Here is a 25,236-nt window from a genome sequence, read left to right on the forward strand (position 1 = left end):
GATCAATCTTAGTGAACCATTTAGCCCCCTTAATGCGAGCGAACAAATCAGTCAACAATGGCAAAGGATACTGATATTTAACTGTAATCTTATTCAAAAGACGGTAATCTATACAAGGCCTCAAGGAACCATCTTTTTTGGCCACAAAAAAAAAAACCTGCTCCCAAAGGGGACGAAGATGGACGGATATGTCCCTTTTCCAAGGACTCCTTAACATAATCCCGCATAGCAGTATGCTCTGGCACTGACAGATTGAACAAACGACCTTTAGGAAATTTACTGCCAGGAATCAAATCTATAGCACAATCGCAATCCCTGTGAGGAGGAAGCGAATTGAGCTTAGGCTCCTCAAAAACATCCCGATAATCAGGCAAAAATACCGGAACCTCAGAAGGAGTAGATGAAGCGATAGAAATCGGAGGTGCATCATCATGAACCCCCTGACATCCCCAGCTTAACACAGACATCGTTTTCCAGTCCAAGACTGGGTTATGAGTTTGTAACCATGGCAGACCAAGCACTAAGACATCATGTAAATTATACAGTACCAGGAAGCGAATCACCTCCTGATGAACGGGAGTCATACGCATGGTCACTTGTGTCCAGTACTGAGGTTTATTCATAGCCAAAGGTGTAGAGTCAATTCCTTTCAAAGGAATAGGGACTTCCAGAGGCTCCAGACTAAACCCACAGCGGTTGGCAAATGACCAATCCATAAGACTCAGGGCAGCGCCTGAATCCACATAGGCATCGACGGAAATGGCTGATAATGAACAAATCAGAGTCACAGACAGAATGAACTTAGACTGTAAAGTACTAATGGCAACAGACTTATCAACCTTTTTTGTGCGTTTAGAGCATGCTGATATAACATTAGCTGAATCACCACAATAAAAACACAACCCATTTTTCCGCCTATAGTTTTGCCGTTCACTTCTGGACTGAATTCTATCACATTGCATTGTCTCAGGTGCCTGTTCAGAAGACACCCCCAAATGGTGCACAGGTTTGCGCTCCCGTAAACGCCGATCAATCTGAATAGCCATAGTCATAGACTCATTCAGACCTGTAGGCGCAGGGAACCCCACCATGACATCTTTAATGGCCTCAGAAAGGCCATCTCTGAATCTTGCAGCCAGGGCGCACTCATTCCACTGAGTAAGCACCGACCATTTCCGAAATTTCTGACAATATATTTCTGCTTCATCTTGCCCCTGAGAGAGAGCCAATAAAGCTTTTTCAGCCTGAATCTCTAGGTTAGGTTCCTCATAGAGCAAACCCAATGCCAGAAAAAACGCATCCACATTGAGCAACGCAGGATCCCCTGGTGCCAATGCAAATGCCCAATTCTGAGGGTCACCCCGCAGGAAAGATATAACAATCTTGACTTGCTGAGCAGGGTCTCCAGAAGAGCGAGATTTCAAAGAAAGAAACAACTTGCAATTGTTCCTAAAATTCAGAAAACTAGATCTATCTCCAGAAAAAAACTCTGGGATAGGAATTCTAGGTTCAGACATAGGAGCATGTACAACAAAATCTTGTATATTTTGAACCTTAGCAGCAAGATTATTCAGGCTGGAAGCCAAACTCTGGACGTCCATGATAAACAGCTGAGGTCAGAGCCATTCAAGGATTAAGAGGAGGTAAGACGCAGCCAGGCTGCAATTAAGGCTATGCAGCAAACTCTGAGGGGGGGAAAAAAAAAAAAAAAAAAAAACTTCCTCAGACTACTTTTCCTCCTACTTCAGCCAATACGATTACCACTTTTTGGCCGGCTATACTGTCATGATCCCTGCGGAATATGTTAGCACTATATAAAAATAAAAAAAGATTATTATCCCAATGGCAGGGGATCACAAAAGGACAAGCACAAAAAAACAAAACAAGCTCTAGGGTGATGGAAACTGAGCTGACCGCGATCCTGAACCTCAACACACAACTAGCTGTAGCCGGGGAACGTGCCTACGATGATTCTAGACGTCTCGCGCCAGCCGAAGAACTAACTTTCCCTATTAGAAGAAACACAGACCTCTCTTGCCTCCAGAGAAACACCCCACAGAAATAGCAGCCCCCCACATGTAATGACGGTGAAATGAGAGGAAAGCACATACGTAGTTATGAAAACAGATTCAGCAAAATGAGGCCCGCTAAAGCTAGATAGCAGAGGATACAAAAGTGAACTGCGCGGTCAGCGAAAAACCCTACAAAAAACCATCCTGAAATTACTTGAACTTATGTTCCAACTCATGGAACATGAGGAGTAATATCAGCCCACTAGAGCAACCAGCAAAAAGGAATCACATATCTGCAAGCTGGACTAAGACAAAAATTAAGCAAAACGTGGAACAGGAAAAACAAAAACTTAGCTTGTCCTGAAGAATACAGAAGCGGGAAGCAGAGGTAACAAGACACACTGATTACATTGATAGCCGGCGAGGAAATGACAAGAAAGCCAGGTTAAATAGGAAACTCCCATATCCTGATAGAACAGGTGGACACCAGAGACCGCAGAGAACACAAGTCACCCAGTACCATCTGCAACCACCAGAGGGAGCCCAAAAACAGAATCCACAACACACGTGGTAGTGTGTGGCGCATTTTGTGTGTGTTCATATCCCCATGTGTGGTGAGTATCCCATGTCGGGGCCCCACCTTAGCAACTGTACGGTATATACTATTTGGCGCCATCGCTCTCATTCTTTAAGTCCCCCTTGTTCACATCTGGCAGCTGTCAATTTGCCTCCTACACTTTTCCTTTCACTTTTCCCCATTATGTAGATAGGGGAAAAATAGTTTGGTGAATTGGAAAGCACGGAGTTAAAATTTCACCTCACAACATAGCCTATGACGCTCTCAGGGTCCAGACGTGTGACTGTGCAAAATTTTGTGGCTGTAGCTGCGACGCCTCCAACACTTTTCATTTCACTTTTTCCCCATTATGTAGATAGGGGAAAAATGGTTTGGTGAATTGGAAAGCGCGGGGTTAAAATTTCACCTCACAACGTAGCCTATGACGCTCTCAGGGTCCAGAAGTGTGACTGTGCAAAATTTTGTGGCTGTAGCTGCGACGCCTCCAACACTTTTGCTTTCACTTTTTTCCCCATTATGTAGATAGGGGCAATATTGTTTGGTGAATTGGAAAGCGCGGGGTTAAAATTTCACCTCACAACGTAGCCTATGACGCTCTCAGGGTCCAGACGTGTGACTGTGCAAAATTTTGTTGCTGTAGCTGCGACGCTTCCAACACTTTTCCTTTCACTTTTTCCCCATTATGTAGATAGGGGAAAAATGGTTTGGTGAATTGGAAAGCGCGGGGATAAAATTTCACCTCACAACGTAGCCTATGACGCTCTCAGGGTCCAGAAGTGTGACTGTGCAAAATTTTGTGGCTGTAGCTGCGACGCCTCCAACACTTTTCATTTCACTTTTTCCCCATTATGTAGATAGGGGCAAAATTGTTTGGTGAATTGGAAAGCGCGGGGTTAAAATTTCACCTCACAACGTAGCCTATGACGCTCTCAGGGTCCAGACGTGTGACTGTGCAAAATTTTGTTGCTGTAGCTGCGACACTTCCAACACTTTTCATTTCATTTTTTCCCCATTATGTAGATAGGGGAAAAATGGTTTGGTGAATTGGAAAGCGCGGGGTTAAAATTTCACCTCACAACGTAGCCTATGACGCTCTCAGGGTCCAGAAGTGTGACTGTGCAAAATTTTGTTGCTGTAGCTGCGACGCTTCCAACACTTTTCCTTTCACTTTTTTCCCCATTATGTAGATAGGGGCAAAATTGTTTGGTGAATTGGAACGCGCGGGGTTAAAATTTTGCCTCACAACATAGCCTATGACGCTCTCGGGGTCCAGACATGTGACTGTGCAAAATTTTGTGGCTGTAGCTGCGACGGTGCAGATGCCAATCCCGGACATACACACACACATACACACATTCAGCTTTATATAGTAGACTAGCTGAAGAGCCCGGCGTTGCCTGGGCATAGTAAATATCTGTGGTTAGTTATAGCACATCACTTCTCTTATTTTCCCATCACACCTCTCATTTTCCCAATCACATCTTTAATTTTCCCCCTCACATCTCTCATTTTCTCCCTCACACCTCTTATTTTCTCCCTCACTCCTCTCATTCCCCCCTAACACTTGTCATTTCGACCTCACATCTGTCATTTTCCGAGCACTCCACTATTTTCCCTCACTCCTCTCATTTTGCAATCACACCTTTTCATTTTCACCTCACACCTCTCATTTTCACCTCAGTATATACATGTTTGTCATCTCCCTTATATATAGTATACACCTGTATTTCATCTCCTGTATATACCTGTGTCATCTCCCCTGTATATAGTATATACCTGTATGTCATCTCCTCCTATATATAGTATATACCTGTATGTCATCTCCTCCCATATATAGTATATACCTGTATGTCATCTCCTCCTACATATACTATATACCTGTATGTCATCTCCTCCTGTATATAGTATATACCTGTGTGTCATCTCCCCTGTATATAGTATATACCTGTGTGTCATCTCCCCTGTATATAGTATATATCTGTGCGTCATCTCCTCCTGTGTATAGTATATACCTGTATGTCATCTTCTATATATAGCATATACCTGTATGTCATCTCCTCCTGTATATAGTATATACCTGTAGGTAATCTGCTCCTGTATATAGTATATACCTGTGTGTCATCTCCTCCTGAATATAGTATGTACCTGTATGTCATCTCTTCCTTTATATAGTATATACCTGTGTGTCATCTCTCCTGTATATAGTATATATCTGTGTGTCATCTCCCCTGTATATAGTATATACCTGTGTGATCTCCTGTATTAGACCTCGTTAACACGTTATTTGCTCAGTATTTTTACCTCAGTATTTGGAAGATAAATTGGCAGCCTGATAAATCCCGAGCCAACAGGAAGCCCTCCCCCTGGCAGTATATGTTAGCTCACACATACACATAATAGACAGGTTATGTGACTGACAGCTGCCGTATTTCCTATATGGTACATTTGTTGCTCTTGTAGTTTGTCTGCTTATTAATCAGAATTTTATTTTTGAAGGCTAATACCAGACTTGTGTGTGTTTTAGGGCGAGTTTCGTTTGTCAAGTTGTGTGTGTTGAGTTGTGTGTGGCGACATGCATGTAGCGACTTTTGTGAGATGAGTTTTGTGTGGCAACATGCGTGTAGCAACTTTTTGTGTGTCGAGTTGCATGTGACAGGTTAGTGTAGCAAGTTGTGTGCAGCAAGTTTTGCGCATGGCGAGTTTTGCGCGTGGTGAGTTTTATGTCTGGTGCCTTTTGAGTATGTGCAAGTTTTGTGTGAGGCAACTTTTGCATGTGTTGCAAATTTTGTGCATGTGGCAATTTTTCCGCATGTGCAAGTTTTGCGTGTGGCGAGTTTTCCATGAGGTGAGTTTTGCACTTGTGGCGAGTTTTGCGTGAGCCTATTTTTTGCATGTGGTGAGTTTTGAGCGGCGACTTTTGTGTTTCGACTTTTATGTGGCGAGGTTGGTGTATGTGTGGTGAAATGTGTGCTGAGGGTGGTATAAGTGTTCAAGCACGTGGTAGTGTGTGGCGCATTGTGTGTGTGTTCATATCCCCGTGTGTGGTGAGTATCCCATGTTGGGGTCCCACCTTAGCAACTATACGGAATATACTCTTTGGCGCCATCGCTCTCACTCTTTAAGTCCCTCTTGTTCATATCTGGCAGCTGTCAATTTGCCTCCAACACTTTTCCTTTCACTTTTCCCCATTATGTAGATAGGGGAAAAATAGTTTGGTGAATTGGAAAGCGCGGAGTTAAAATTTCACCTCACAACATAGCCTATGACGCTCTCAGGGTCCAGACGTGTGACTGTGCAAAATTTTGTGGCTGTAGCTGCGACGCCTCCAACACTTTTCATTTCACTTTTTCCCCATTATGTAGATAGGGGCAAAATTGTTTGGTGAATTGGAAAGCGCGGGGTTAAAATTTCACCTCACAACGTAGCCTATGACGCTCTCAGGGTCCAGACGTGTGACTGTGCAAAATTTTGTTTCTGTAGCTGCGACGCCTCCAACACTTTTCCTTTCACTTTTTTCCCCATTATGTAGATAGGGGCAAAATTGTTTGGTGAATTGGAAAGCGCGGGGTTAAAATTTCACCTCACAACGTAGCCTATGACGCTCTCGGGGTCCAGACGTGTGACTGTGCAAAATTTTGTTGCTGTAGCTGCGACGCTTCCAACACTTTTCCTTTCACTTTTTTCCCCATTATGTAGATAGGGGCAAAATTGTTTGGTGAATTGGAACGCGCGGGGTTAAAATTTTGCCTCACAACATAGCCTATGACGCTCTCGGGGTCCAGACATGTGACTGTGCAAAATTTTGTGGCTGTAGCTGCGACGGTGCAGATGCCAATCCCGGACATACACACACACACACGTACACACATTCAGCTTTATATAGTAGACTAGCTGAAGAGCCCGGCGTTGCCTGGGCATAGTAAATATCTGTGGTTAGTTATAGCACGTCACTTCTCTTATTTTCCCATCACGCCTCTCATTTTCCCAATCACATCTTTCCTTTTCCCCCTGACATCTCTCATTTTCTCCCTCACACCTCTCATTTTCTCCCTCACTCCTCTCATTCCCCCCTAACACTTGTCATTTCAACCTCACATCTGTCATTTTCTGATCACTCCACTATTTTTCCTCACTCCTCTTATTTTGCACTCACACCTCTCATTTTCACCTCATCACCTCAGTATATACGTTTGTCATCTCCCTTATATATAGTATACATCTGTATGTCATCTCCTGTATATAGTATATACCTGTATGTCATCTCCCCTATATATAGTATATACCTGAATGTCATCTCCTTCTATATATAGTATATACCTGTGTGTCATCTCCTCCTGCATATAGTATATACCTGCATGTCATCTTCTATATATAGCATATACCTGTATGTCATCTCCTCCTATATATAGTATATACCTGTCATCTCCCCTGTATATAGTATATATCTGAGTGTCATCTCCTCCTGCATATAGTATATACCTGCATGTCATCTTCTATATATAGCATATACCTGTATGTCATCTCCTCCTGTATATAGTATATACCTGTATGTCATCTCCTCCTGTATATATATGTACCTATATGTCATCTCCTCTATATAGTATATACCTGTGTGTCATCTCTCCTGTATATAGTATATATCTGTGTGTCATCTCCCCTGTATATAGTATATACCTGTGTGTCATCTCCTCCTGTATTAGACCTCGTTCACACGTTATTTGCTCAGTATTTTTACCTCAGTATTTGTAAGCTAAATTGGCAGCCTGATAAATCCCCAGCCAACAGGAAGCCCTCCCCCTGGCAGTATATATTAGCTCACACATACACATAATAGACAGGTCATGTGACTGACAGCTGCCGTATTTCCTATATGGTGCAATTGTTGTAGTTGGTCTGCTTATTAATCAGATTTTTATTTTTGAAGGATAATACCAGACTTGTGTGTGTTTTAGGGCGAGTTTCGTTTGTCAAGTTGTGTGTGTTGAGTTGCGTGTGGCGACATGCATGTAGCGACTTTTGTGAGATGAGTTTTGTGTGGCGACATGCGTGTAGCAACTTTTTGTGTGTCGAGTTGCATGTGACAGGTTAGTGTAGCAAGTTGTGTGCAGCAAGTTTTGCGCGTTGCAAGTATTATGTGTGGTGCCTTTTGAGTATGTGCAAGTTTTGTGTGAGGCAACTTTTGCATGTGTTGCAACTTTTGTGCATGTGGCAATTTTTCTGCGTGTGCAAGTATTGCGTGTGGCGAGTTTTTCATGAGGAGAATTTTGCACTTGTAGCGAGTTTTGCAAGAGCCTAGTTTTTGCATGTGGCGAGTTCTGCGCGTGGCGAGTTTTGAGTGGCGACTTTTGTGTTTTGACTTTTATGTGGCGAGGTTGGTGTATTTGTGGTGAAATGTGTGCTGAGGGTAATATGTGTTCAATTACGTGGTAGTGTGTGGCGCATTTTGTGTGTGTTCATATCCCCGTGTGTGGTGAGTATCCCATGTCGAGGCCCCACCTTAGCAACTGTATGGTATATACTCTTTGGCGCCATCGCTCTCATTCTTTAAGTCCCCCTTGTTCACATCTGGCAGCTGTCAATTTGCCTCCTACACTTTTCCTTTCATTTTTTCCCATTATGTAGATAGGGGCAAAATTGCTTGGTGAATTGGAAAGCGCGGGGTTAAAATTTCACCTCACAACATAGCCTATGACGCTCTCGGGGTCCAGACGTGTGACTGTGCAAAATTTTGTTGCTGTAGCTGCGACGCTTCCAACACTTTTCCTTTCACTTTTTTCCCCATTATGTAGATAAGGGCAAAATTGTTTGGTGAATTGGAACGCGCGGGGTTAAAATTTCGCCTCACAATATAGCCTATGACGCTCTCGGGGTCCAGACATGTGACTGTGCAAAATTTTGTGGCTGTAGCTGCGACGCCTCCAACACTTTTCCTTTCACTTTTTTCACCATTATGTAGATAAGGGCAAAATTGTTTGGTGAATTGGAAAGCGCGGGGTTAATATTTCACCTCACAACATAGCCTATGACGCTCTCAGGGTCCAGACGTGTGACTGTGCAAAATTGTGTTGCTGTAGCTGCGACGCTTCCAACGCTTTTCCCCCATTATGTAGATAGGGGCAAAATTGTTTGGTGAATTGGAATGCGCGGGGTTAAAATTTCGCCTCACAACATAGCCTATGACGCTCTCGGGGTCCAGACGTGTGACTGTGCAAAATTTTGTGGCTGTAGCTGCGACGGTGCAGATGCCAATCCCGGACATACACACACACATACACACATTCAGCTTTATATAGTAGATTTTGTGTCACATAACTCTCTGGTTTAACAGAATAAAAATTCAAAATTTGAAAATTGCGAAATTTTCTAAATTTTACCCAAATTTCCATTTTTCACAAATAAACGCAAAAATTATTGACCTAAAGTTACCACTAACATGAAGCCCAATATGTCACGAAAAAACAATCTCAGAACCGTTAGGATCCATTGAAGCGTTCCCGAGTTATTACCTCATAAAGGGACACTGGTCAGAATTGCAAAAAACGGCCAGGTCATTAAGGTCAAAATAGGCTGGGTCATGAAGGGGTTAAAGAGGCTGAATAATATTGCATGCCCCACTTTTCAGTTTTTGAATTTCCACAAAAATTTTAAATAACCAATACATTTTGTTCAACTTCACAATTGTGTTCCACTTCTTGTTGATTCTTCAAAGATTTACATTTGGTATCTTTAGGTTTGAAGCATGATATGTGGGAAAAGGATGAAAAGTTCCAGGGGGCCGAATACTTTTGCAAGGCACTGTAATTTATGATTCCTCCTCTAGCCAGGTGGAGTGGTATGCACAGGCTGTGAACTGGAGCAGCTCTGCATGGTAGGACACAGCCATTACACAGTACATAGCAAGGGCAAATTTACCAAATTTGTATACAAATTGCTTAACTTAATACTACAAGATCTATTAATTAAAATGTGTTTTGTACCTGGGAACATCCCTTTAAAACACATAACTTAATATTTTGTTTTAACGTGAGGTACACCGTAACTTTTTGCCTCTTTCTTTTAGGGGGATGCTGGTGGACCTCTAGCTTGTAGAGAACCATCCGGCCGATGGTTTCTCGCTGGAATAACAAGCTGGGGCTACGGCTGTGCGAGACCGTACTTTCCAGGAGTTTACACCAGAATAACATCTGTCCGTAACTGGATTGGGCAGACTTTACGATTATGAGGGTTACAACTCAGGGAAAGGCATGAAAAAAACATGCAGGGCTTAACTTCAGGCCTTGGAGCTGAGAAGAACCACAAAAGGACTTTCTAATGCCCTGATCATTCATACACTTCGGACTGAAAATGTAAACTATATATTTTATTAATAAATGTGACCTGCTTTTATCAAAGCAAAATATCAAATCACAAAAGGAGATTCTGAGCCTATGCCATTTAACCCATTATAGATATAAGGGATATTTATTTTGGATAAAAGGTCAATGATTGTTATAAGGAAGATGTTCCTAAACGGCAACTTTGTATAAAACCAAAAAGTGACTATTTAGCAAATTCCAAAACTATTAACCATTTCATGGTGGTAGAAAAAAAGAACAAAGGGAAGATAATAGTGTCTGGTTTGATAGGAGACAAACTTTGATATACGTAGAGTAATGGCAAGCAATAACCAAATGTACCACTAGCCGGATATATTAGGGGAAGCCGTTTTGTTCAATGAACAAATAAGCATGAAGTGCAACCTAGGAACTGTGAAGCTTAAGAAGCCCACGAAATGTCCGCTTCTACCATATGTATGTGATCGCCATATTATAAGCCACATATATGCATGTAAATATTCATAGAGGCAAATTATGCAGGTGACTGATGATATCTTGTTCTAGACAAATTGTGCATCTGGAAAGATTCCCAGAATGAACGTTTACACCCAATTCAATGAAAATCATTTTATCAATCCACATCTGCTTCCATTAAGATCCCAGGGAAATAAAATATCAATGATTTGCTCCAATACAGACAGATGAGGCATTCTGACAATCTGTAACAGTGTTGCAGTGAGTGCATACAATGTCTATGATCACGTGTGTAACCAGTAAAATATATGATTAAACAGCAAGTGTCTCAAGTCAGTGTGGTCTTCTGTTCGGCGTCCCCGAAATTCACATTACGAGGGCTCCTGTTGAAGTAGGACGTGCTCGTCAAGAGAGTATAAATGAAGTTAGACAAAATGAATCGGTTGTATGGTCCAATTCTAAGTGATCCGTAACCCAATGAGCACGAACCTCAGCCGAATGGAATCCTGAGAAATAGCCTTTTAAAAACGATGTTCTGAAATAAAGGCCAGCACAAAATCAGTTAATATAGACGAGACATAACGCATTAGATATTTCAGTAGGGATCCTCCAAGACGACAAAAACAAAAATGCCATTTAAAAATCTAAATTAGGGAAAATAGTTCAGTGGATTAATGAACCATACAGTTTATCAATGGCAGAGCCATTAGGTTTATCCATTTCCACCAATCACTGCCTCTCGTTACGCCATGTCGGTTGATCTTTCGGGTTCTAATCTATTATGGTGAGCAGTGGAAAGGATAACTCCCAGTTGTGGTAGGTGCAGGATTTCTGTTAGAAGTTCGGTGGCTCCTCTCACATCTTGGCTCGCTCTCTCTGCAGTCTGGAGTTGTAGGCTCTGGATACAGTATTCCAGGCATCCATGTATCTGTCCATACACATTGCAATGCATTTCTAGGGAGAGAAAGGAATCTAGAAGTCAGTTTAGTTACAAGCATCTGCAGCAAAACAGGGATTAAAAAGGAACTAAACATTCTGCCTTTGGAAAGTTAGGAATCTTTGTAGAATACAATACTGTGCCAGAGTTTTCACCCACATACGTGACCAAATAGAACACACACGTTATAATGATCATTGTTTTTGCATGTAGGTTGAAACAGACATTTCCGGTAACAGCTATGTTGGAGACTTAAAACTGGGTGAGGAACAGAAACTCTGCTACAAGCTGGAGGTTGTCGCAGACAGTTTCTGGTCACAGGTAATACACCATGGCAAGACGGAGCACAGTAACAAGACACAAGGTAGTTATACTGCATTAATAAGGTGTTACCTAGGCAAAGTTTTTAAAGTAGACTGAGGTCTCAAGATGTGCTGCTCAAGCTCTTTTTGAGGAACCACCAAGAAATTGGCAACGATGAGGACTGTAGATCCTCTGTTCGGGCAACAGATGAAAGACACACCATGCTCATTTCCCCTTGAAACCAGAAGATGCCCAGCAGTGCCATCACATCTGAATTGGCAGCAATTGGTGGAACCCAGATACACCCATCTATTTGGCAAAGTCTATCCAGAAGCAATTTGCATGGAACAACTAAGGTCCCCCCAAAAAATAAAAATCTATCAATTCAGAATAAAGGGGCAAGTGACTCAAACAAAAACAAAAAAAATCCAAAGGAACTGGGATGCATAAAAATGGCAGCAGATGCTCTGGACTGACGAGTCAAAATGTTAAATATCTGGCTGTTACTAGTGATGAGCAAGCATGCATGGGTGTTATCCCAGTATCTCAGGCGTGCTCGCATATTACGTATGAGTCCCTGCGGCTGCATGATTCACGGTTGTTAGACAGCAGCAACACATGTAGGGATTGCTTAAACAAGAAAACAACCTTAAACATACAGTTAATGTCACTAAAGGTACCGTCACACAACGATATCGTTGCAACATCACGCTTTTGGTGACGTAGCAACGATCCCGCTAACGATCTTGTTATGTGTGATAGCGACCAACGATCAGGCCCCTGCTGGGAGATCGTTGGTTGTTGGGGAATGATCAGGACCATTTTTTGGTCGCTGATCACCTGCTGTCATCGCTGGATCGGCGTGTGTGACGCCGATCCAGCGATGTGTTCACTGGTAACCAGGGTAAATATTGGGTTACTAAGCGCAGGGCCGCACTTAGTAACCCGATATTTACCCTGGTTACCATTGTAAAAGTTAAAAACAAAAAACACTACATACTCACATTCTGATGTCTGTCACGTCCCCCGGCGTCCACAGTGTCAGCACCGGCCGTAAAGCAGAGCACAGCGGTGACGTCACCGCTGTGCTCTGCTTTACAGCCGGCGCTGACACAGTCAGTGTAGGGAAATTCGGCAGCAGCGCGTGCATTAGCAGCGCTCCTGCCGAAAGCAGTTTTAACCCTGTGGACGCCGGCGGGGGACGTGACAGACATCAGAATGTGAGTATGTAGTGTTTTTTTTTTTTACTTTTACAATGGAAACCAGGGTAAATATCGGGTTACTAAGCGCAGCCCTGCACTTAGTAACCCGATGTTTACCCTGGTTACCCGGGTGCTGCAGGGGGACTTCGGCATCGTTGAAGACCGTTTCAACGATGCCGAAGTCTTTCCCCTGATCGTTGGTCGCTGGAGAGAGCTGTCTGTGTGACAGCTCCCCAGCGACCACACAACGACTTACCAACGATCACGGCCAGGTCGTATTGCTGGTCGTGATCGTTGGTAAGTAGTTTAGTGTAACTATACCTTAAGCAATATCTTCAGGGTAAAGTAGAACAGCGAGCCCTGGAAGTTATCATACCACGGAGCATTCTTACGTTGAAGCATTTTTCCCCATGCCTGCCTAGAACTTTTGCCTTCATTCCTTTATTTTACTTCCTTCTATCTTTAAAGAGGGTGTGCACTTTCAGTAAGGAGATCACCAAAGTACATAAACCAATCAGGTACATCCCCTCACCCCGCAGGTTCACACCAGGCTTCCCACTTCTGGTGTGGTCGCGGCCTCAGTATTGTCACGTCAAGAGCGCACGTCACTGCCGCAGCCACTCACCGAGCACAGTGGCACTTGCTGCCAACCTCTGCACCAGCGCGGAGTTTTGGCTAGGGCAGCGAAGTGCACCCTTGACATGGCGTCACCACTCTAGTTACAACCCCAAATAACTAGCAGCAGCGGGAGCCAGTACTGGATCCTGGGAGGGCAAGCACCTTATGGGTTTGTTATTTTAGGTTTTCTACACACTCTGGGGACCACTTTATGTGTCATCCTTCCAAGTATTACTGCATTGCGCTCTACTAGACATCTACTCAGCGAATGGGATTTAGATAACAGTAGTTAAACGATTGTGGGTAAAGATTAAACTGCCCAAATGAATCAATAAAAATATCAGTCTTTATTAAATATAACAAGAAAAAAAATGACAACTAAAAGGCTGAAGCAAAGGGGGTAGGTCTGTACAGTGAACAAAAAGTGGTAATCATATGTATACCTTATTAAATAGTACATAATTATATAATATCAATCTGTTATTTATTCCATGGAGAGATACAGTAAAACTAAATGAGAATTGAAAATATGTTTTAGTATACAGTATAAGGTCTCCGCCTAGTGGCTGAAGCTGCACATTACTGGAAGTAGGCTTGTCACAGTCAGTTTTAATCCGGTGTCATTTTTATTGTTATATTTAATAAAGATTGATATTTTTATTCATTTGGGCAGTTTCATCTTTGCTGGTGTTGTAGATAACAGTAGTTCACCAGTGAAATGCTCACACAGAGTGACGAAGACTAATAGGCCGCAGTGTTCAGAAAAGCATCGCACCACCCTGCCCTCGTTGATAGCACATCTGGAGCCTCCAGGTTACCCAAGAAGCTTAGATCACATCTCTGAGTGCAATTTCACAAGGCAATCAATCACTGCAATCTACAACTGTCACAAAACCTTAATGCAAAGGTTTATGGCTTCTAGGAAGTCCACGTGCCAATTAATTTGGAGGGTCTGGGGGTGGAAGCATCAGCAAGTGCAGCATCCTGACGAACCAAAACTTTATATCACGCATGAAAATTGGGATTCAGTTCCGCTTGTCGATTCCAGCGGTTGTCATGTGACCATAGTGTGCCATTTGTATACCTGCACGTCCACACCAACTAGGGCCTGCCGCAGGTGAACAAGCCCTTTATAACTTGTCCAGGTTTAACAGCATTTTTTATGGCAGGCCTGATATTTCTATAGCGGTTGCGTGCAGGCACTGCATACTCTTCTGGAAGCCAGTACACAACTAGATAATGGAAGTCACGCACCTGCTCTGAATTGTCCAATGATCCTCCGGGTTTCGCAATACATTTTCGAAAACATTTATCAGTCATCCGCTGCCAAGAATAGAAAGTTGTTAGTGAAAGTCTACAACATTGCAAAGAAATAACTCAGTACTCATATACACTAATTACAGTGTTAGTGTTAATCACCCACTGTGGCCAATATTCACAACAAATTATGAAGCCATTGTGGGTGGGGGTATGGCAGTGTGCGGTCAGCCGCCCTTGTGGTTTCTCCATTACTTACGGTACACATGAAAAACCTCACAGCCAACTTGGTCGTGTCACCGTAAAAGTATATACAGTGGTGGAAATACGTATTTGATCACTTGATGATTTTGTAACTTTGCCCACTGACAGACATTAACAATCTAATTTTAAGGGTTAATTTTAACCCATTGTCTTGTCCCTCTCATCCTTAGAAAGCTCTTCGGTCTTGCCCATGTTGTATAGGTTAGAATCTGACTGATTAATTGTGTGTGTGGACAGGAGTCTTTTATAAAGGTGACTATGTAAGACAGTTGTCTTTAATGCAGGTAACAAGTTGATTAGGATAGGATCGTCTAACTGGTCCGACCTGAAAGATAGGAAAAATAAGTTTTATTATACTCACTGGGGGGGAGGGCGTTCCAATGGGTGTCGCAGGTCCGGCTCCTCCCATCTTGCAATGCCGCTCTCCTGTTGCTTCATCGCTCCCTGGCAGAGGTTCAGCGCCTGCGCACTGCAGGAATTTGCTCTGCCTTCAAAGCATATAGGTACGCCTGTGCAGGAGCGCGATGACGGGGAGCGATGAAGAAGCAGGATGGCGTGGATCATAAGAAGATGGGAGGCGCCGGACCCGGACCTGCGACACCCATCGGACTGGATTGTTCCCACAGGTGAGTATAATAAAACGTATTTTTCTTATCTTTCAGGTCGGATCGGGGGCTGATATACAGCATTACAAAATGTTGTAGATAAGCCCTGAAAGGCGGTGGCCGCATCTTATATGAGCCAAACCTGGTGACAGGTTCCCTTTAACAGCTTCCAATCACTGATTTTTCATCTTCTAATGGATGTGCCACATTCCATTACAATGTGAAAAGGCAGCAATTACTCACCCGGGATCATGATCCCAGATTTCCCACTGCTAACAAATATATAACAGAGGGGACTGAGCTCGGGAGGCAGATTCTCATGCAGATCTGTGTTCAGCCCATGGATCTTAGGCCCGTTTTTCTGACGGACCATCGAGGCTATGTGCACCTGTTGTGTATGCTTCTTCGCAGCGGAAAACGCATACACAACACAGGTTAAAAATTTAAAAAATTAAATTAAATTAAAAAAAAAAAAAAAAAAAAAAATCGCAATATTCTTACCTTCTGGCGTCCTGCGCAGCGTTACCAATGCTCCTGGCAGCTGGAGTTCCCAGTAATACCTTGTGTGCAATGACCTCTGATGACGTAGCGGTCTTGCAATGCATTTCTGGGAACGCCAGCTGCCGGGAGCATCAGTAACACTGCGCAGGACGCCAGAAGGTAAGAATATTGCGATTTTTTATTTTATTCTTTACATTATATCTTGCTACTATTGATGCTGCATAAGCAGCATCAATAGTAAAAAAAAAAAAAAAGAGAGCGAGAGAGAATTTCCCTGACTGGAAATTCTTCCGCACATGCTCAGTTTCAAAAGACGGAACCCGTCGCTGGATTCCTGCTTTTGACAGTCAGCGACGGATCCTGCGTCCATAGGCTTCCATTATAGCCAACGACAGGCAGCACAGGATCCGTCGCTGAGCTATTTTCCGACGTACAGAAAAAAACCTTCCTCTGTGCGTTGTCCCCGCCCGACAGACAGCAATTTTCCAACGGAAGAAACGGATTGCCGTCCGTTACAATCTGTCGCTAATACAAATCTATGAGAAAAAAAAAACAGGATCCAGCAGAAAAATTTGGTGGATCCTGTTTTTTCAAGAATCGACGGATTGACGGGAGCTAAAAGACGTAAGTGTGAAAGAGGCCTTAACATTTCATTTACATGCAAGAAAAATGTGGATTTCTCTGGAATAAGACATCAGATCACAGATAACAAGGTATCACTTTATTCAGCTTCCTCTGACCTACATGCCCATATAGACAATAAGGAGGGGTGATCCAAACTGACAGGTTAATTGTTATCAAATTACAGATGCCAGCAGTTAAGACAAACACATCGCTATCTTTATATCTATTAAGGGTTCACACAGAGGTATGAATATGTCATGCAAATGGAATATGAAATTCAAGGGAAAAGAAAGCGGTCACTAGGGAGCGCTGTGAGGGTCACAGTTACAATTGAAAGCAAAAGGTCCACCGCAGCTCCAGCCGTTAACCTTCCAGGAGGATACAAAATGCAGTAAATAGTAATAACGGTCCTACGAGCGCTGGAAATGAGACCAAAACAAGGATTTTAGTGTTGAACCACAACGCGTTTCAACGGTTAAACCGTCTTCATCAGGTGGAAGGACCGTTATTACTATTTAATGCAAATGGAATATATCTTATTCCAAAAAATGGAATCAAATCCCATTAGTTGAAATACTCTCCCACAGGATCAGTCCTGAAATATATGACATTCACTATTGAAGAGGAGCTTATCTGCAGTACTCAGTAGAGGGCACTAAACAGCGTATAGAAGAGGAGCTGATCTGCAGTACACAGCAGAGGGCACTAAACAGCGTATAGAAGAGGAGCTGATCTGCAGTACACAGTAGAGGGCACTAAACAGCGTATAGAAGAGTTGATCTGCAGTACTCGGTAGAAAGCACTACACAGTGTATAGAAGAGGAGTTGATCTGCAGTACTCGGTAGAAAGAACTACACAGTGTATAGAAGAGGAGTTGATCTGCAGTACTCGGTAGAAAGCACTACACAGTGTATAGAAGAGGAGTTGATCTGCAGTACTCGGTAGAAAGAACTACACAGTGTATAGAAGAGGAGCTGATCTGCAGTACTCGGTAGCAGGCACTACACAGTGTATAGAAGAGGAGCTGATCTGCAGTACTCGGTAGAAAGCACTACACAGTGTATAGAAGAGGAGCTGATCTGCAGTACTCGGTAGCAGGCACTACACAGTGTATAGAAGAGGAGCTGATCTGCAGTACTCGGTAGCAGGCACTACACAGTGTATAGAAGAGGAGCTGATCTGCAGTACTCGGTAGAAAGCACTACAGTGCATAGAAGAGGAGCTGATCTGCAGTACTCGGTAGCAGGCACTACATAATGTATAGAAAAGGAGCTTATCTGCAGTACTCGGTAGCAGGCACTACACAGCGTATAGAAGAGGAGCCGATCTGCAGTACTCTGTAGCAGGCACTACACAGTGTATAGAAGAGAAGCTGATCTGCAGTACTCGGTAGCAGGCACTACACAGCGTATAGAAGAGGAGCTGATCTGCACTACTCGGTAGCAGGCACTACACAGTGTATAGAAGAAGAGCTGATCTGCAGTACTCGGTAGCAGGCACTACATAGTGTATAGAAGAGGAGCTGATCTGCAGTACTCGGTAGCAGGCACTATACAGCGTATAGAAGAGGAGCTGATCTGCAGTACTCGGTAGCAGGCACTATACAGCGTATAGAAGAGGAGCTGATCTGCAGTACACAGCAGAGGGCACTAAACAGCGTATAGAAGAGGAGCTGATCTGCAGTACACAGTAGAGTGCACTAAACAGCGTATAGAAGAGGAGCTGATCTGCAGTACTCGGTAGAAAGCACTACACAGTGTATAGAAGAGGAGCTGATCTGCAGTACTCGGTAGCAGGCACTACACAGCGTATAGAAGAGGAGCTGATCTGCAGTACTCGGTAGCAGGCACTACACAGTGTATAGAAGAGGAGCTGATCTGCAGTACTCGGTAGCAGGCACTACACAGTGTATAGAAGAGGAGCTGATCTGCAGTACTCGGTAGAAAGCACTACACAGTGTATAGAAGAGGAGCTGATCTGCAGTACTCGGTAGCAGGCACTACACAGTGTATAAAAGAGGAGCTGATCTGCAGTACTCGGTAGCAGGCACTACACAGTGTATAGAAGAGGAGCTGATCTGCAGTACTCGGTAGAAAGCACTACAGTGCATAGAAGAGGAGCTGATCTGCAATACTCGGTAGCAGGCACTACATAATCTATAGAAGAGGAGCTTATCTGCAGTACTCTGTAGCAGGCACTACACAGTGTATAGAAGAGAAGCTGATCTGCAGTACTCGGTAGCAGGCACTACACAGCGTATAGAAGAGGAGCTGATCTGCACTACTCGGTAGCAGGCACTACACAGTGTATAGAAGAAGAGCTGATCTGCAGTACTCGGTAGCAGGCACTACATAGTGTATAGAAGAGGAGCTGATCTGCAGTACTCGGTAACAGGCACTATACAGTGTATAGAAGAGGAGCTGATCTGCAGTACTCGGTAGCAGGCACTATACAGCGTATAGAAGAGGAGCTGATCTGCAGTACACAGCAGAGGGCACTAAACAGCGTATAGAAGAGGAGCTGATCTGCAGTACACAGTAGAGTGCACTAAACAGCGTATAGAAGAGGAGCTGATCTGCAGTACTCGGTAGAAAGCACTACACAGTGTATAGAAGAGGAGCTGATCTGCAGTACTCGGTAGCAGGCACTACACAGCGTATAGAAGAGGAGCTGATCTGCAGTACTCGGTAGCAGGCACTACACAGCGTATAGAAGAGGAGCTGATCTGCAGTACTCGGTAGCAGGCACTACACAGTGTATAGAAGAGGAGCTGATCTGCAGTACTCGGTAGCAGGCACTACACAGTGTATAGAAGAGGAGCTGATCTGCAGTACTCGGTAGAAAGCACTACACAGTGTATAGAAGAGGAGCTGATCTGCAGTACTCGGTAGCAGGCACTACACAGTGTATAAAAGAGGAGCTGATCTGCAGTACTCGGTAGAAAGCACTACAGTGCATAGAAGAGGAGCTGATCTGCAATACTCGGTAGCAGGCACTACATAATCTATAGAAGAGGAGCTTATCTGCAGTACTCTGTAGCAGGCACTACACAGTGTATAGAAGAGAAGCTGATCTGCAGTACTCGGTAGCAGGCACTACACAGCGTATAGAAGAGGAGCTGATCTGCACTACTCGGTAGCAGGCACTACACAGTGTATAGAAGAAGAGCTGATCTGCAGTACTCGGTAGCAGGCACTACATAGTGTATAGAAGAGGAGCTGATCTGCAGTACTCGGTAACAGGCACTATACAGTGTATAGAAGAGGAGCTGATCTGCAGTACTCGGTAGCAGGCACTATACAGCGTATAGAAGAGGAGCTGATCTGCAGTACACAGCAGAGGGCACTAAACAGCGTATAGAAGAGGAGCTGATCTGCAGTACACAGTAGAGTGCACTAAACAGCGTATAGAAGAGGAGCTGATCTGCAGTACTCGGTAGAAAGCACTACACAGTGTATAGAAGAGGAGCTGATCTGCAGTACTCGGTAGCAGGCACTACACAGTGTATAGAAGAGGAGCTGATCTGCAGTACTCGGTAGAAAGCACTACAGTGCATAGAAGAGGAGCTGATCTGCAATACTCGGTAGCAGGCACTACATAATCTATAGAAGAGGAGCTTATCTGCAGTACTCTGTAGCAGGCACTACACAGTGTATAGAAGAGAAGCTGATCTGCAGTACTCGGTAGCAGGCACTACACAGCGTATAGAAGAGGAGCTGATCTGCACTACTCGGTAGCAGGCACTACACAGTGTATAGAAGAAGAGCTGATCTGCAGTACTCGGTAGCAGGCACTACATAGTGTATAGAAGAGGAGCTGATCTGCAGTACTCGGTAGCAGGCACTATACAGCGTATAGAAGAGGAGCTGATCTGCAGTACTCGGTAGCAGGCACTATACAGCGTATAGAAGAGGAGCTGATCTGCAGTACACAGCAGAGGGCACTAAACAGCGTATAGAAGAGGAGCTGATCTGCAGTACACAGCAGAGTGCACTAAACAGCGTATAGAAGAGGAGCTGATCTGCAGTACTCGGTAGAAAGCACTACACAGCGTATAGAAGAGGAGCTGATCTGCAGTACTCGGTAGCAGGCACTACACAGCGTATAGAAGAGGAGCTGATCTGCAGTACTCGGTAGCAGGCACTACACAGTGTATAGAAGAGGAGCTGATCTGCAGTACTCGGTAGCAGGCACTACACAGTGTATAGAAGAGGAGCTGATCTGCAGTACTCGGTAGAAAGCACTACACAGTGTATAGAAGAGGAGCTGACCTGCAGTACTCGGTAGCAGGCACTACACAGTGTATAAAAGAGGAGCTGATCTGCAGTACTCGGTAGCAGGCACTACACAGTGTATAGAAGAGGAGCTGATCTGCAGTACTCGGTAGAAAGCACTACAGTGCATAGAAGAGGAGCTGATCTGCAGTACTCGGTAGCAGGCACTACACAGCGTATAGAAGAGGAGCTGATCTGCAGTACTCGGTAGCAGGCACTACACAGTGTATAGAAGAGGAGCTGATCTGCAGTACTCGGTAGCAGGCACTACACAGTGTATAGAAGAGGAGCTGATCTGCAGTACTCGGTAGAAAGCACTACACAGTGTATAGAAGAGGAGCTGACCTGCAGTACTCGGTAGCAGGCACTACACAGTGTATAAAAGAGGAGCTGATCTGCAGTATTCGGTAGCAGGCACTACACAGCGTATAGAAGAAGAGCTGATCTGCAGTACTCGGTAGCAGGCACTACACAGCGTATAGAAGAGGAGCCGATCTGCAGTACTCTGTAGCAGGCACTACACAGTGTATAGTAGAGGAGCTGATCTGCAGTATTCGGTAGCAGGCACTACACAGCGTATAGAAGAGGAGCTGATCTGCAGTACTCGGTAGCAGGCACTACAGTGTATAGAAGAGGAGCTGATCTGCAGTACTCGGTAGCAGGCACTACAGTGTATAGAAGAGGAGCTGATCTGCAGTACTCGGTAGAAAGCACTACACAGTGTATAGAAGAGGAGCTGATCTGCAGTACTCGGTAGCAGGCACTACACAGTGTATAGAAGAGGAGCTGATCTGCAGTACTCGGTAGCAGGCACTACAGTGTATAGAAGAGGAGCTGATCTGCAGTACTCGGTAGAAAGCACTACACAGTGTATAGAAGAGGAGCTGATCTGCAGTACTCGGTAGCAGGCACTACACAGTGTATAGAAGAGGAGCTGATCTGCAGTACTCGGTAGCAGGCACTACACAGCGTATAGAAGAGGAGCTGATCTGCAGTACTCGGTAGCAGGCACTACACAGCGTATAGAAGAGACGCTTCCAAATTCTGCAGGTGTGTATATCCATCTGCCACTGGCAGAGAACAGGTGATATTTCGCGGTGGCGGTCTCGACCAATCATACTGATGACCTACCCCAAAGGCCAACACCTAGACATTAGATAAAAGTTCACTAAACCAGCTTATTTCAGACCATCTAAGGGGTGTGAGGGTCTTCAGAGTGGAGGACTGATGCTTAAAGCAGTGTCCAGGGGGCTCAAAATGCCCACAATGTAGTGGTAACTTACCAGTGCCAGGGATGCTCTGATCCCTCAAACTGAAGGGCAGCCACACAAGCTATGGGGCTTAGACTTTCAGCACGAGGACTGTCATTCGGATTTAAGGGGGCTCTATAGGATATTTCACAAGTGGACGAGACAGAAGGACGCATGCTCAGAAGCGGCCCCCTGTGCCACAGCCTTCAGAAATCTCCTGGGGTCACAGGCCATGAGGGCTGACAAGGGCCGGAGAGCAGCACAAGGTCAGCGCTGACGGCTTCCACTCACTGACCTGCAGCAGCTCCTGCGCATTGGCCACCGCGATCTGCACCTTCACTTGTTCCATGATGGCGCCGGTGTCTAACTTGCCGGAGCCCGCGGCAGAAGCGGCCGGAGAAAAATCGGAGCTGAACCCGTCCATGTCTTCCCTGAGCGGTAACAGGCTACAGCTCAAAGTCACTTACACACACGTGCCGGCTACTTCCGGCTGGAATGCGGAAACGGAAGCTCTAGGTGGCCGGTCGGGCAAAGCATTGTGGTAGTTGTAGTTATGAGCTGGTGTCGCTGCCCTCTAGATGGCGCTCAGCTAGAGTTGCACACTGTCTTTTCTGCCATGTTCTCTCATGCCCAGCAATAATAAGGGCGCATTGGGGAAGCTCGGGGTTGGTTTAGCTCGGATTTATCACACACTTCCTTTAATCACTGTGCTGGATTGTATGAACCAATAATCGGTGTGAGAAATATATCAGCATGCGCTAATTTCATCGAATTTGGGGGATCAAGCTTTTTATATGTTTAAATAGGAGCACGAAAAAAAAACATGCAATAAGCAGTACCCGTAGCAAGTCTTAACTTAGAAAAGTGTGGGCTTGTGTAATCTTTTATCGATACGTGTATAACAACAGGTGGCACCTGAAGACCCCCCTCTTCAGACAAGCCCACAACCTGCAGTGACCACCGATCGCCCAAACCGCTGCACGACCAGCTCTACCCTCACCTACTGTATCCTCACCCATCCCTTGTAGATTGTGAGCCCTCGCGGGCAGGGTCCTCACTCCTCCTGTACCAGTTGTAACTTGTATTGTTCAAGATTATTGTACTTGTTTTTATTATCTATACCTCATCTCAAATGTAAAGTGCCATGGAATAAATGGCGCTATAATAATAATAATAGATGGCACCTGGGGGGGGAGCAATACAGATGGCAATAACGGACAAATGGCACCTGGGGGGGCAATACGGATGGCAATAATGGACAGATAGCATTCCTGTAGAATGTAAGTCCGCAAGGGCAGGGTCCTCGCCCCTCTGTATCAGTCCGTCATTGTTAGTTTGTTTACTGTATGTGATATCTGTAACTTGTATGTAACCCCTTCTCATGTACAGCACCATGGAATCAATGGTGCTATATAAATAAATAATAATGGCACCGGGGGCAATCCAGATGGCAATAACGGACATATGGCACCTGGGGGCAATACAGATGGCAATAACGGACAGATGGCATCGGGGGCAATACAAATGGCAATAATGGACAGATTGCACCGGAGGGGGGGGATACGGATGACAATAACGGACAGATGGCACTGATGGAGGGGGCAATCCAAATGGAAATAACGGACAGATGGCATCAGGGAGGCAATACAGATGGCATCGGGGAGTAATACAGATGGCAATGATGGACAGATTGCATCGGGGGGGGGGGGGGGGCAATGCAGATGGCAATAATGGACAGATGGCATCGAGGAGTAATACAGATGGCAATGATGGACAGATGGCACCGGGGGCAATCCAGATGGCAATAACGGACATATGGCACCGGGGGACAATACAAATGGCAATAATGGACAGATGGCACCGGGGGGGGCAATACGGATAGGAATAATGGACAGATGGCATCGGGGGACAATGCGGATGACAATAACGGACAGATGGCACCTGGGGGGGGGGCAATCCAAATGGAAATAACGGACAGATGGCACCAGGGGGGGGGCATTACAAATGGCAATAATGGACAGATGGCACCAGGGGGCAATACAGATGGCAATAACGGACAGATGGCACCTGGGGGGCAATACAGATGGCAATAATGGACATATGGTATTGGGGAGGCAATACAGATGGCAATCATATAGATCAATCCGAGGCTCCAAAATCAATATTGCCAAAATAATTTATTGAACCAAACATACAGTAACCAACGTTTCGGCTACGATAAGCCTTTATCAAGGTAAGGATCTATAAATGTAATCAAAAAATCACAATCAATGTGTGTATAAGATAATAAACAACAAATATACATCACTGTATGGTTATATTGGTAAAAAAAACAACAAATCAGAAGTATGTACAAAAAGAAACATATAAATATAAAGTATAATAGCCTACATAGGGTACATCAATGTTGAAAATAAAACAGACCCTCTGGCTATACATAAAGGAAAATAACATCCCATATGTGGCAAAGCAAAGAAATGCTATATGAAGCAATAATTATGTACCAAATCATCTTCATGAAAAAAAGAAAAACTATCAAGACTGTACTAGGTGAGGGTAGATAGATATAGAAAGACACTAGAATCACCATAGTTACCTGTATGTGGTATAGGAAAAAAGGGCTGTAAAGAGAATATAAGACAAAAGTCTGTAAGTGTGCATGCCCAAAAGGCAGGGACAAGAAGATCGAGAGATATAAAGTGATCTAAGTAACCCATACCTGAGAGAAATGGGGAATGCGGGATCCCAGGATACAGCCGCAGTATGAAGACGGTGTGATGTGTGGCCGCCATGGTGTGGTTTATATAGATCATGCCGAACGCTACCGGAAGGGACACTGGGACCGGAAGTAAAGCGCAATCCCGAGAATTCTAATGTGCGCGTGAAAATGTAGTCCGCTGCGCATGCGCAATTTGGAAGCGCCGACGGAAGAGAGGAAACCGAATGAAAGGGTAAGATTAAATAAAGCTACTGCTCAAATGCTAAAATGTTCCCAGTCGCGCATGCGCAAATAGGAGCGCC

At 44.5% G+C, this 25,236-nt stretch overlaps 2 protein-coding genes across 2 annotated transcripts in view; one reads left to right on the forward strand and one right to left on the reverse strand.

Annotated features, from left to right (window-relative positions):
* Nucleotides 1–10,702, forward strand: part of TMPRSS9 (transmembrane serine protease 9) — a 229,271-nt gene extending 218,569 nt beyond the window's left edge. Inside the window, exon 19 of the mRNA XM_069740847.1 lies at nt 9,650–10,702. Within this exon, the coding sequence (XP_069596948.1) occupies nt 9,650–9,811 (162 nt within the window). The 3' untranslated portion in view covers nt 9,812–10,702. The remainder of the gene's footprint in view (nt 1–9,649) is intronic.
* TIMM13 (translocase of inner mitochondrial membrane 13) lies at nt 10,518–22,708 on the reverse strand. The gene is made up of 3 exons (XM_069740837.1): nt 22,511–22,708; nt 14,694–14,762; nt 10,518–11,333 (listed from the first exon to the last, which is right to left on the reverse strand). Exons 1-3 carry the CDS (start codon nt 22,637–22,639, stop codon nt 11,235–11,237), a joined length of 297 nt encoding a protein of 98 aa, XP_069596938.1. The 5' UTR covers nt 22,640–22,708; the 3' UTR covers nt 10,518–11,234.
* Nucleotides 22,709–25,236: the final 2,528 nt, after the last annotated feature.

Source organism: Ranitomeya imitator, chromosome 1 (genome assembly GCF_032444005.1).
Source record: "Ranitomeya imitator isolate aRanImi1 chromosome 1, aRanImi1.pri, whole genome shotgun sequence".
NCBI lineage: Eukaryota > Metazoa > Chordata > Amphibia > Anura > Dendrobatidae > Ranitomeya > Ranitomeya imitator.

What these genes read in the sequence shown, in the direction of transcription:
- TIMM13 (XM_069740837.1), bottom strand. Translation starts at nt 22,639, where the DNA reads ATGGACGGGTTCAGCTCCGATTTTTCTCCGGCCGCTTCTGCCGCGGGC. An exon ending in ATGCGCAGGAGCTGCTGCAG is followed by an intron (nt 14,763 to 22,510) that starts GTCAGTGAGTGG and finishes TATTCTTGGCAG; the next exon opens with CGGATGACTGATAAATGTTT. An exon ending in CATTGGACAATTCAGAGCAG is followed by an intron (nt 11,334 to 14,693) that starts GTGCGTGACTTC and finishes TTCTCTCCCTAG; the next exon opens with AAATGCATTGCAATGTGTAT.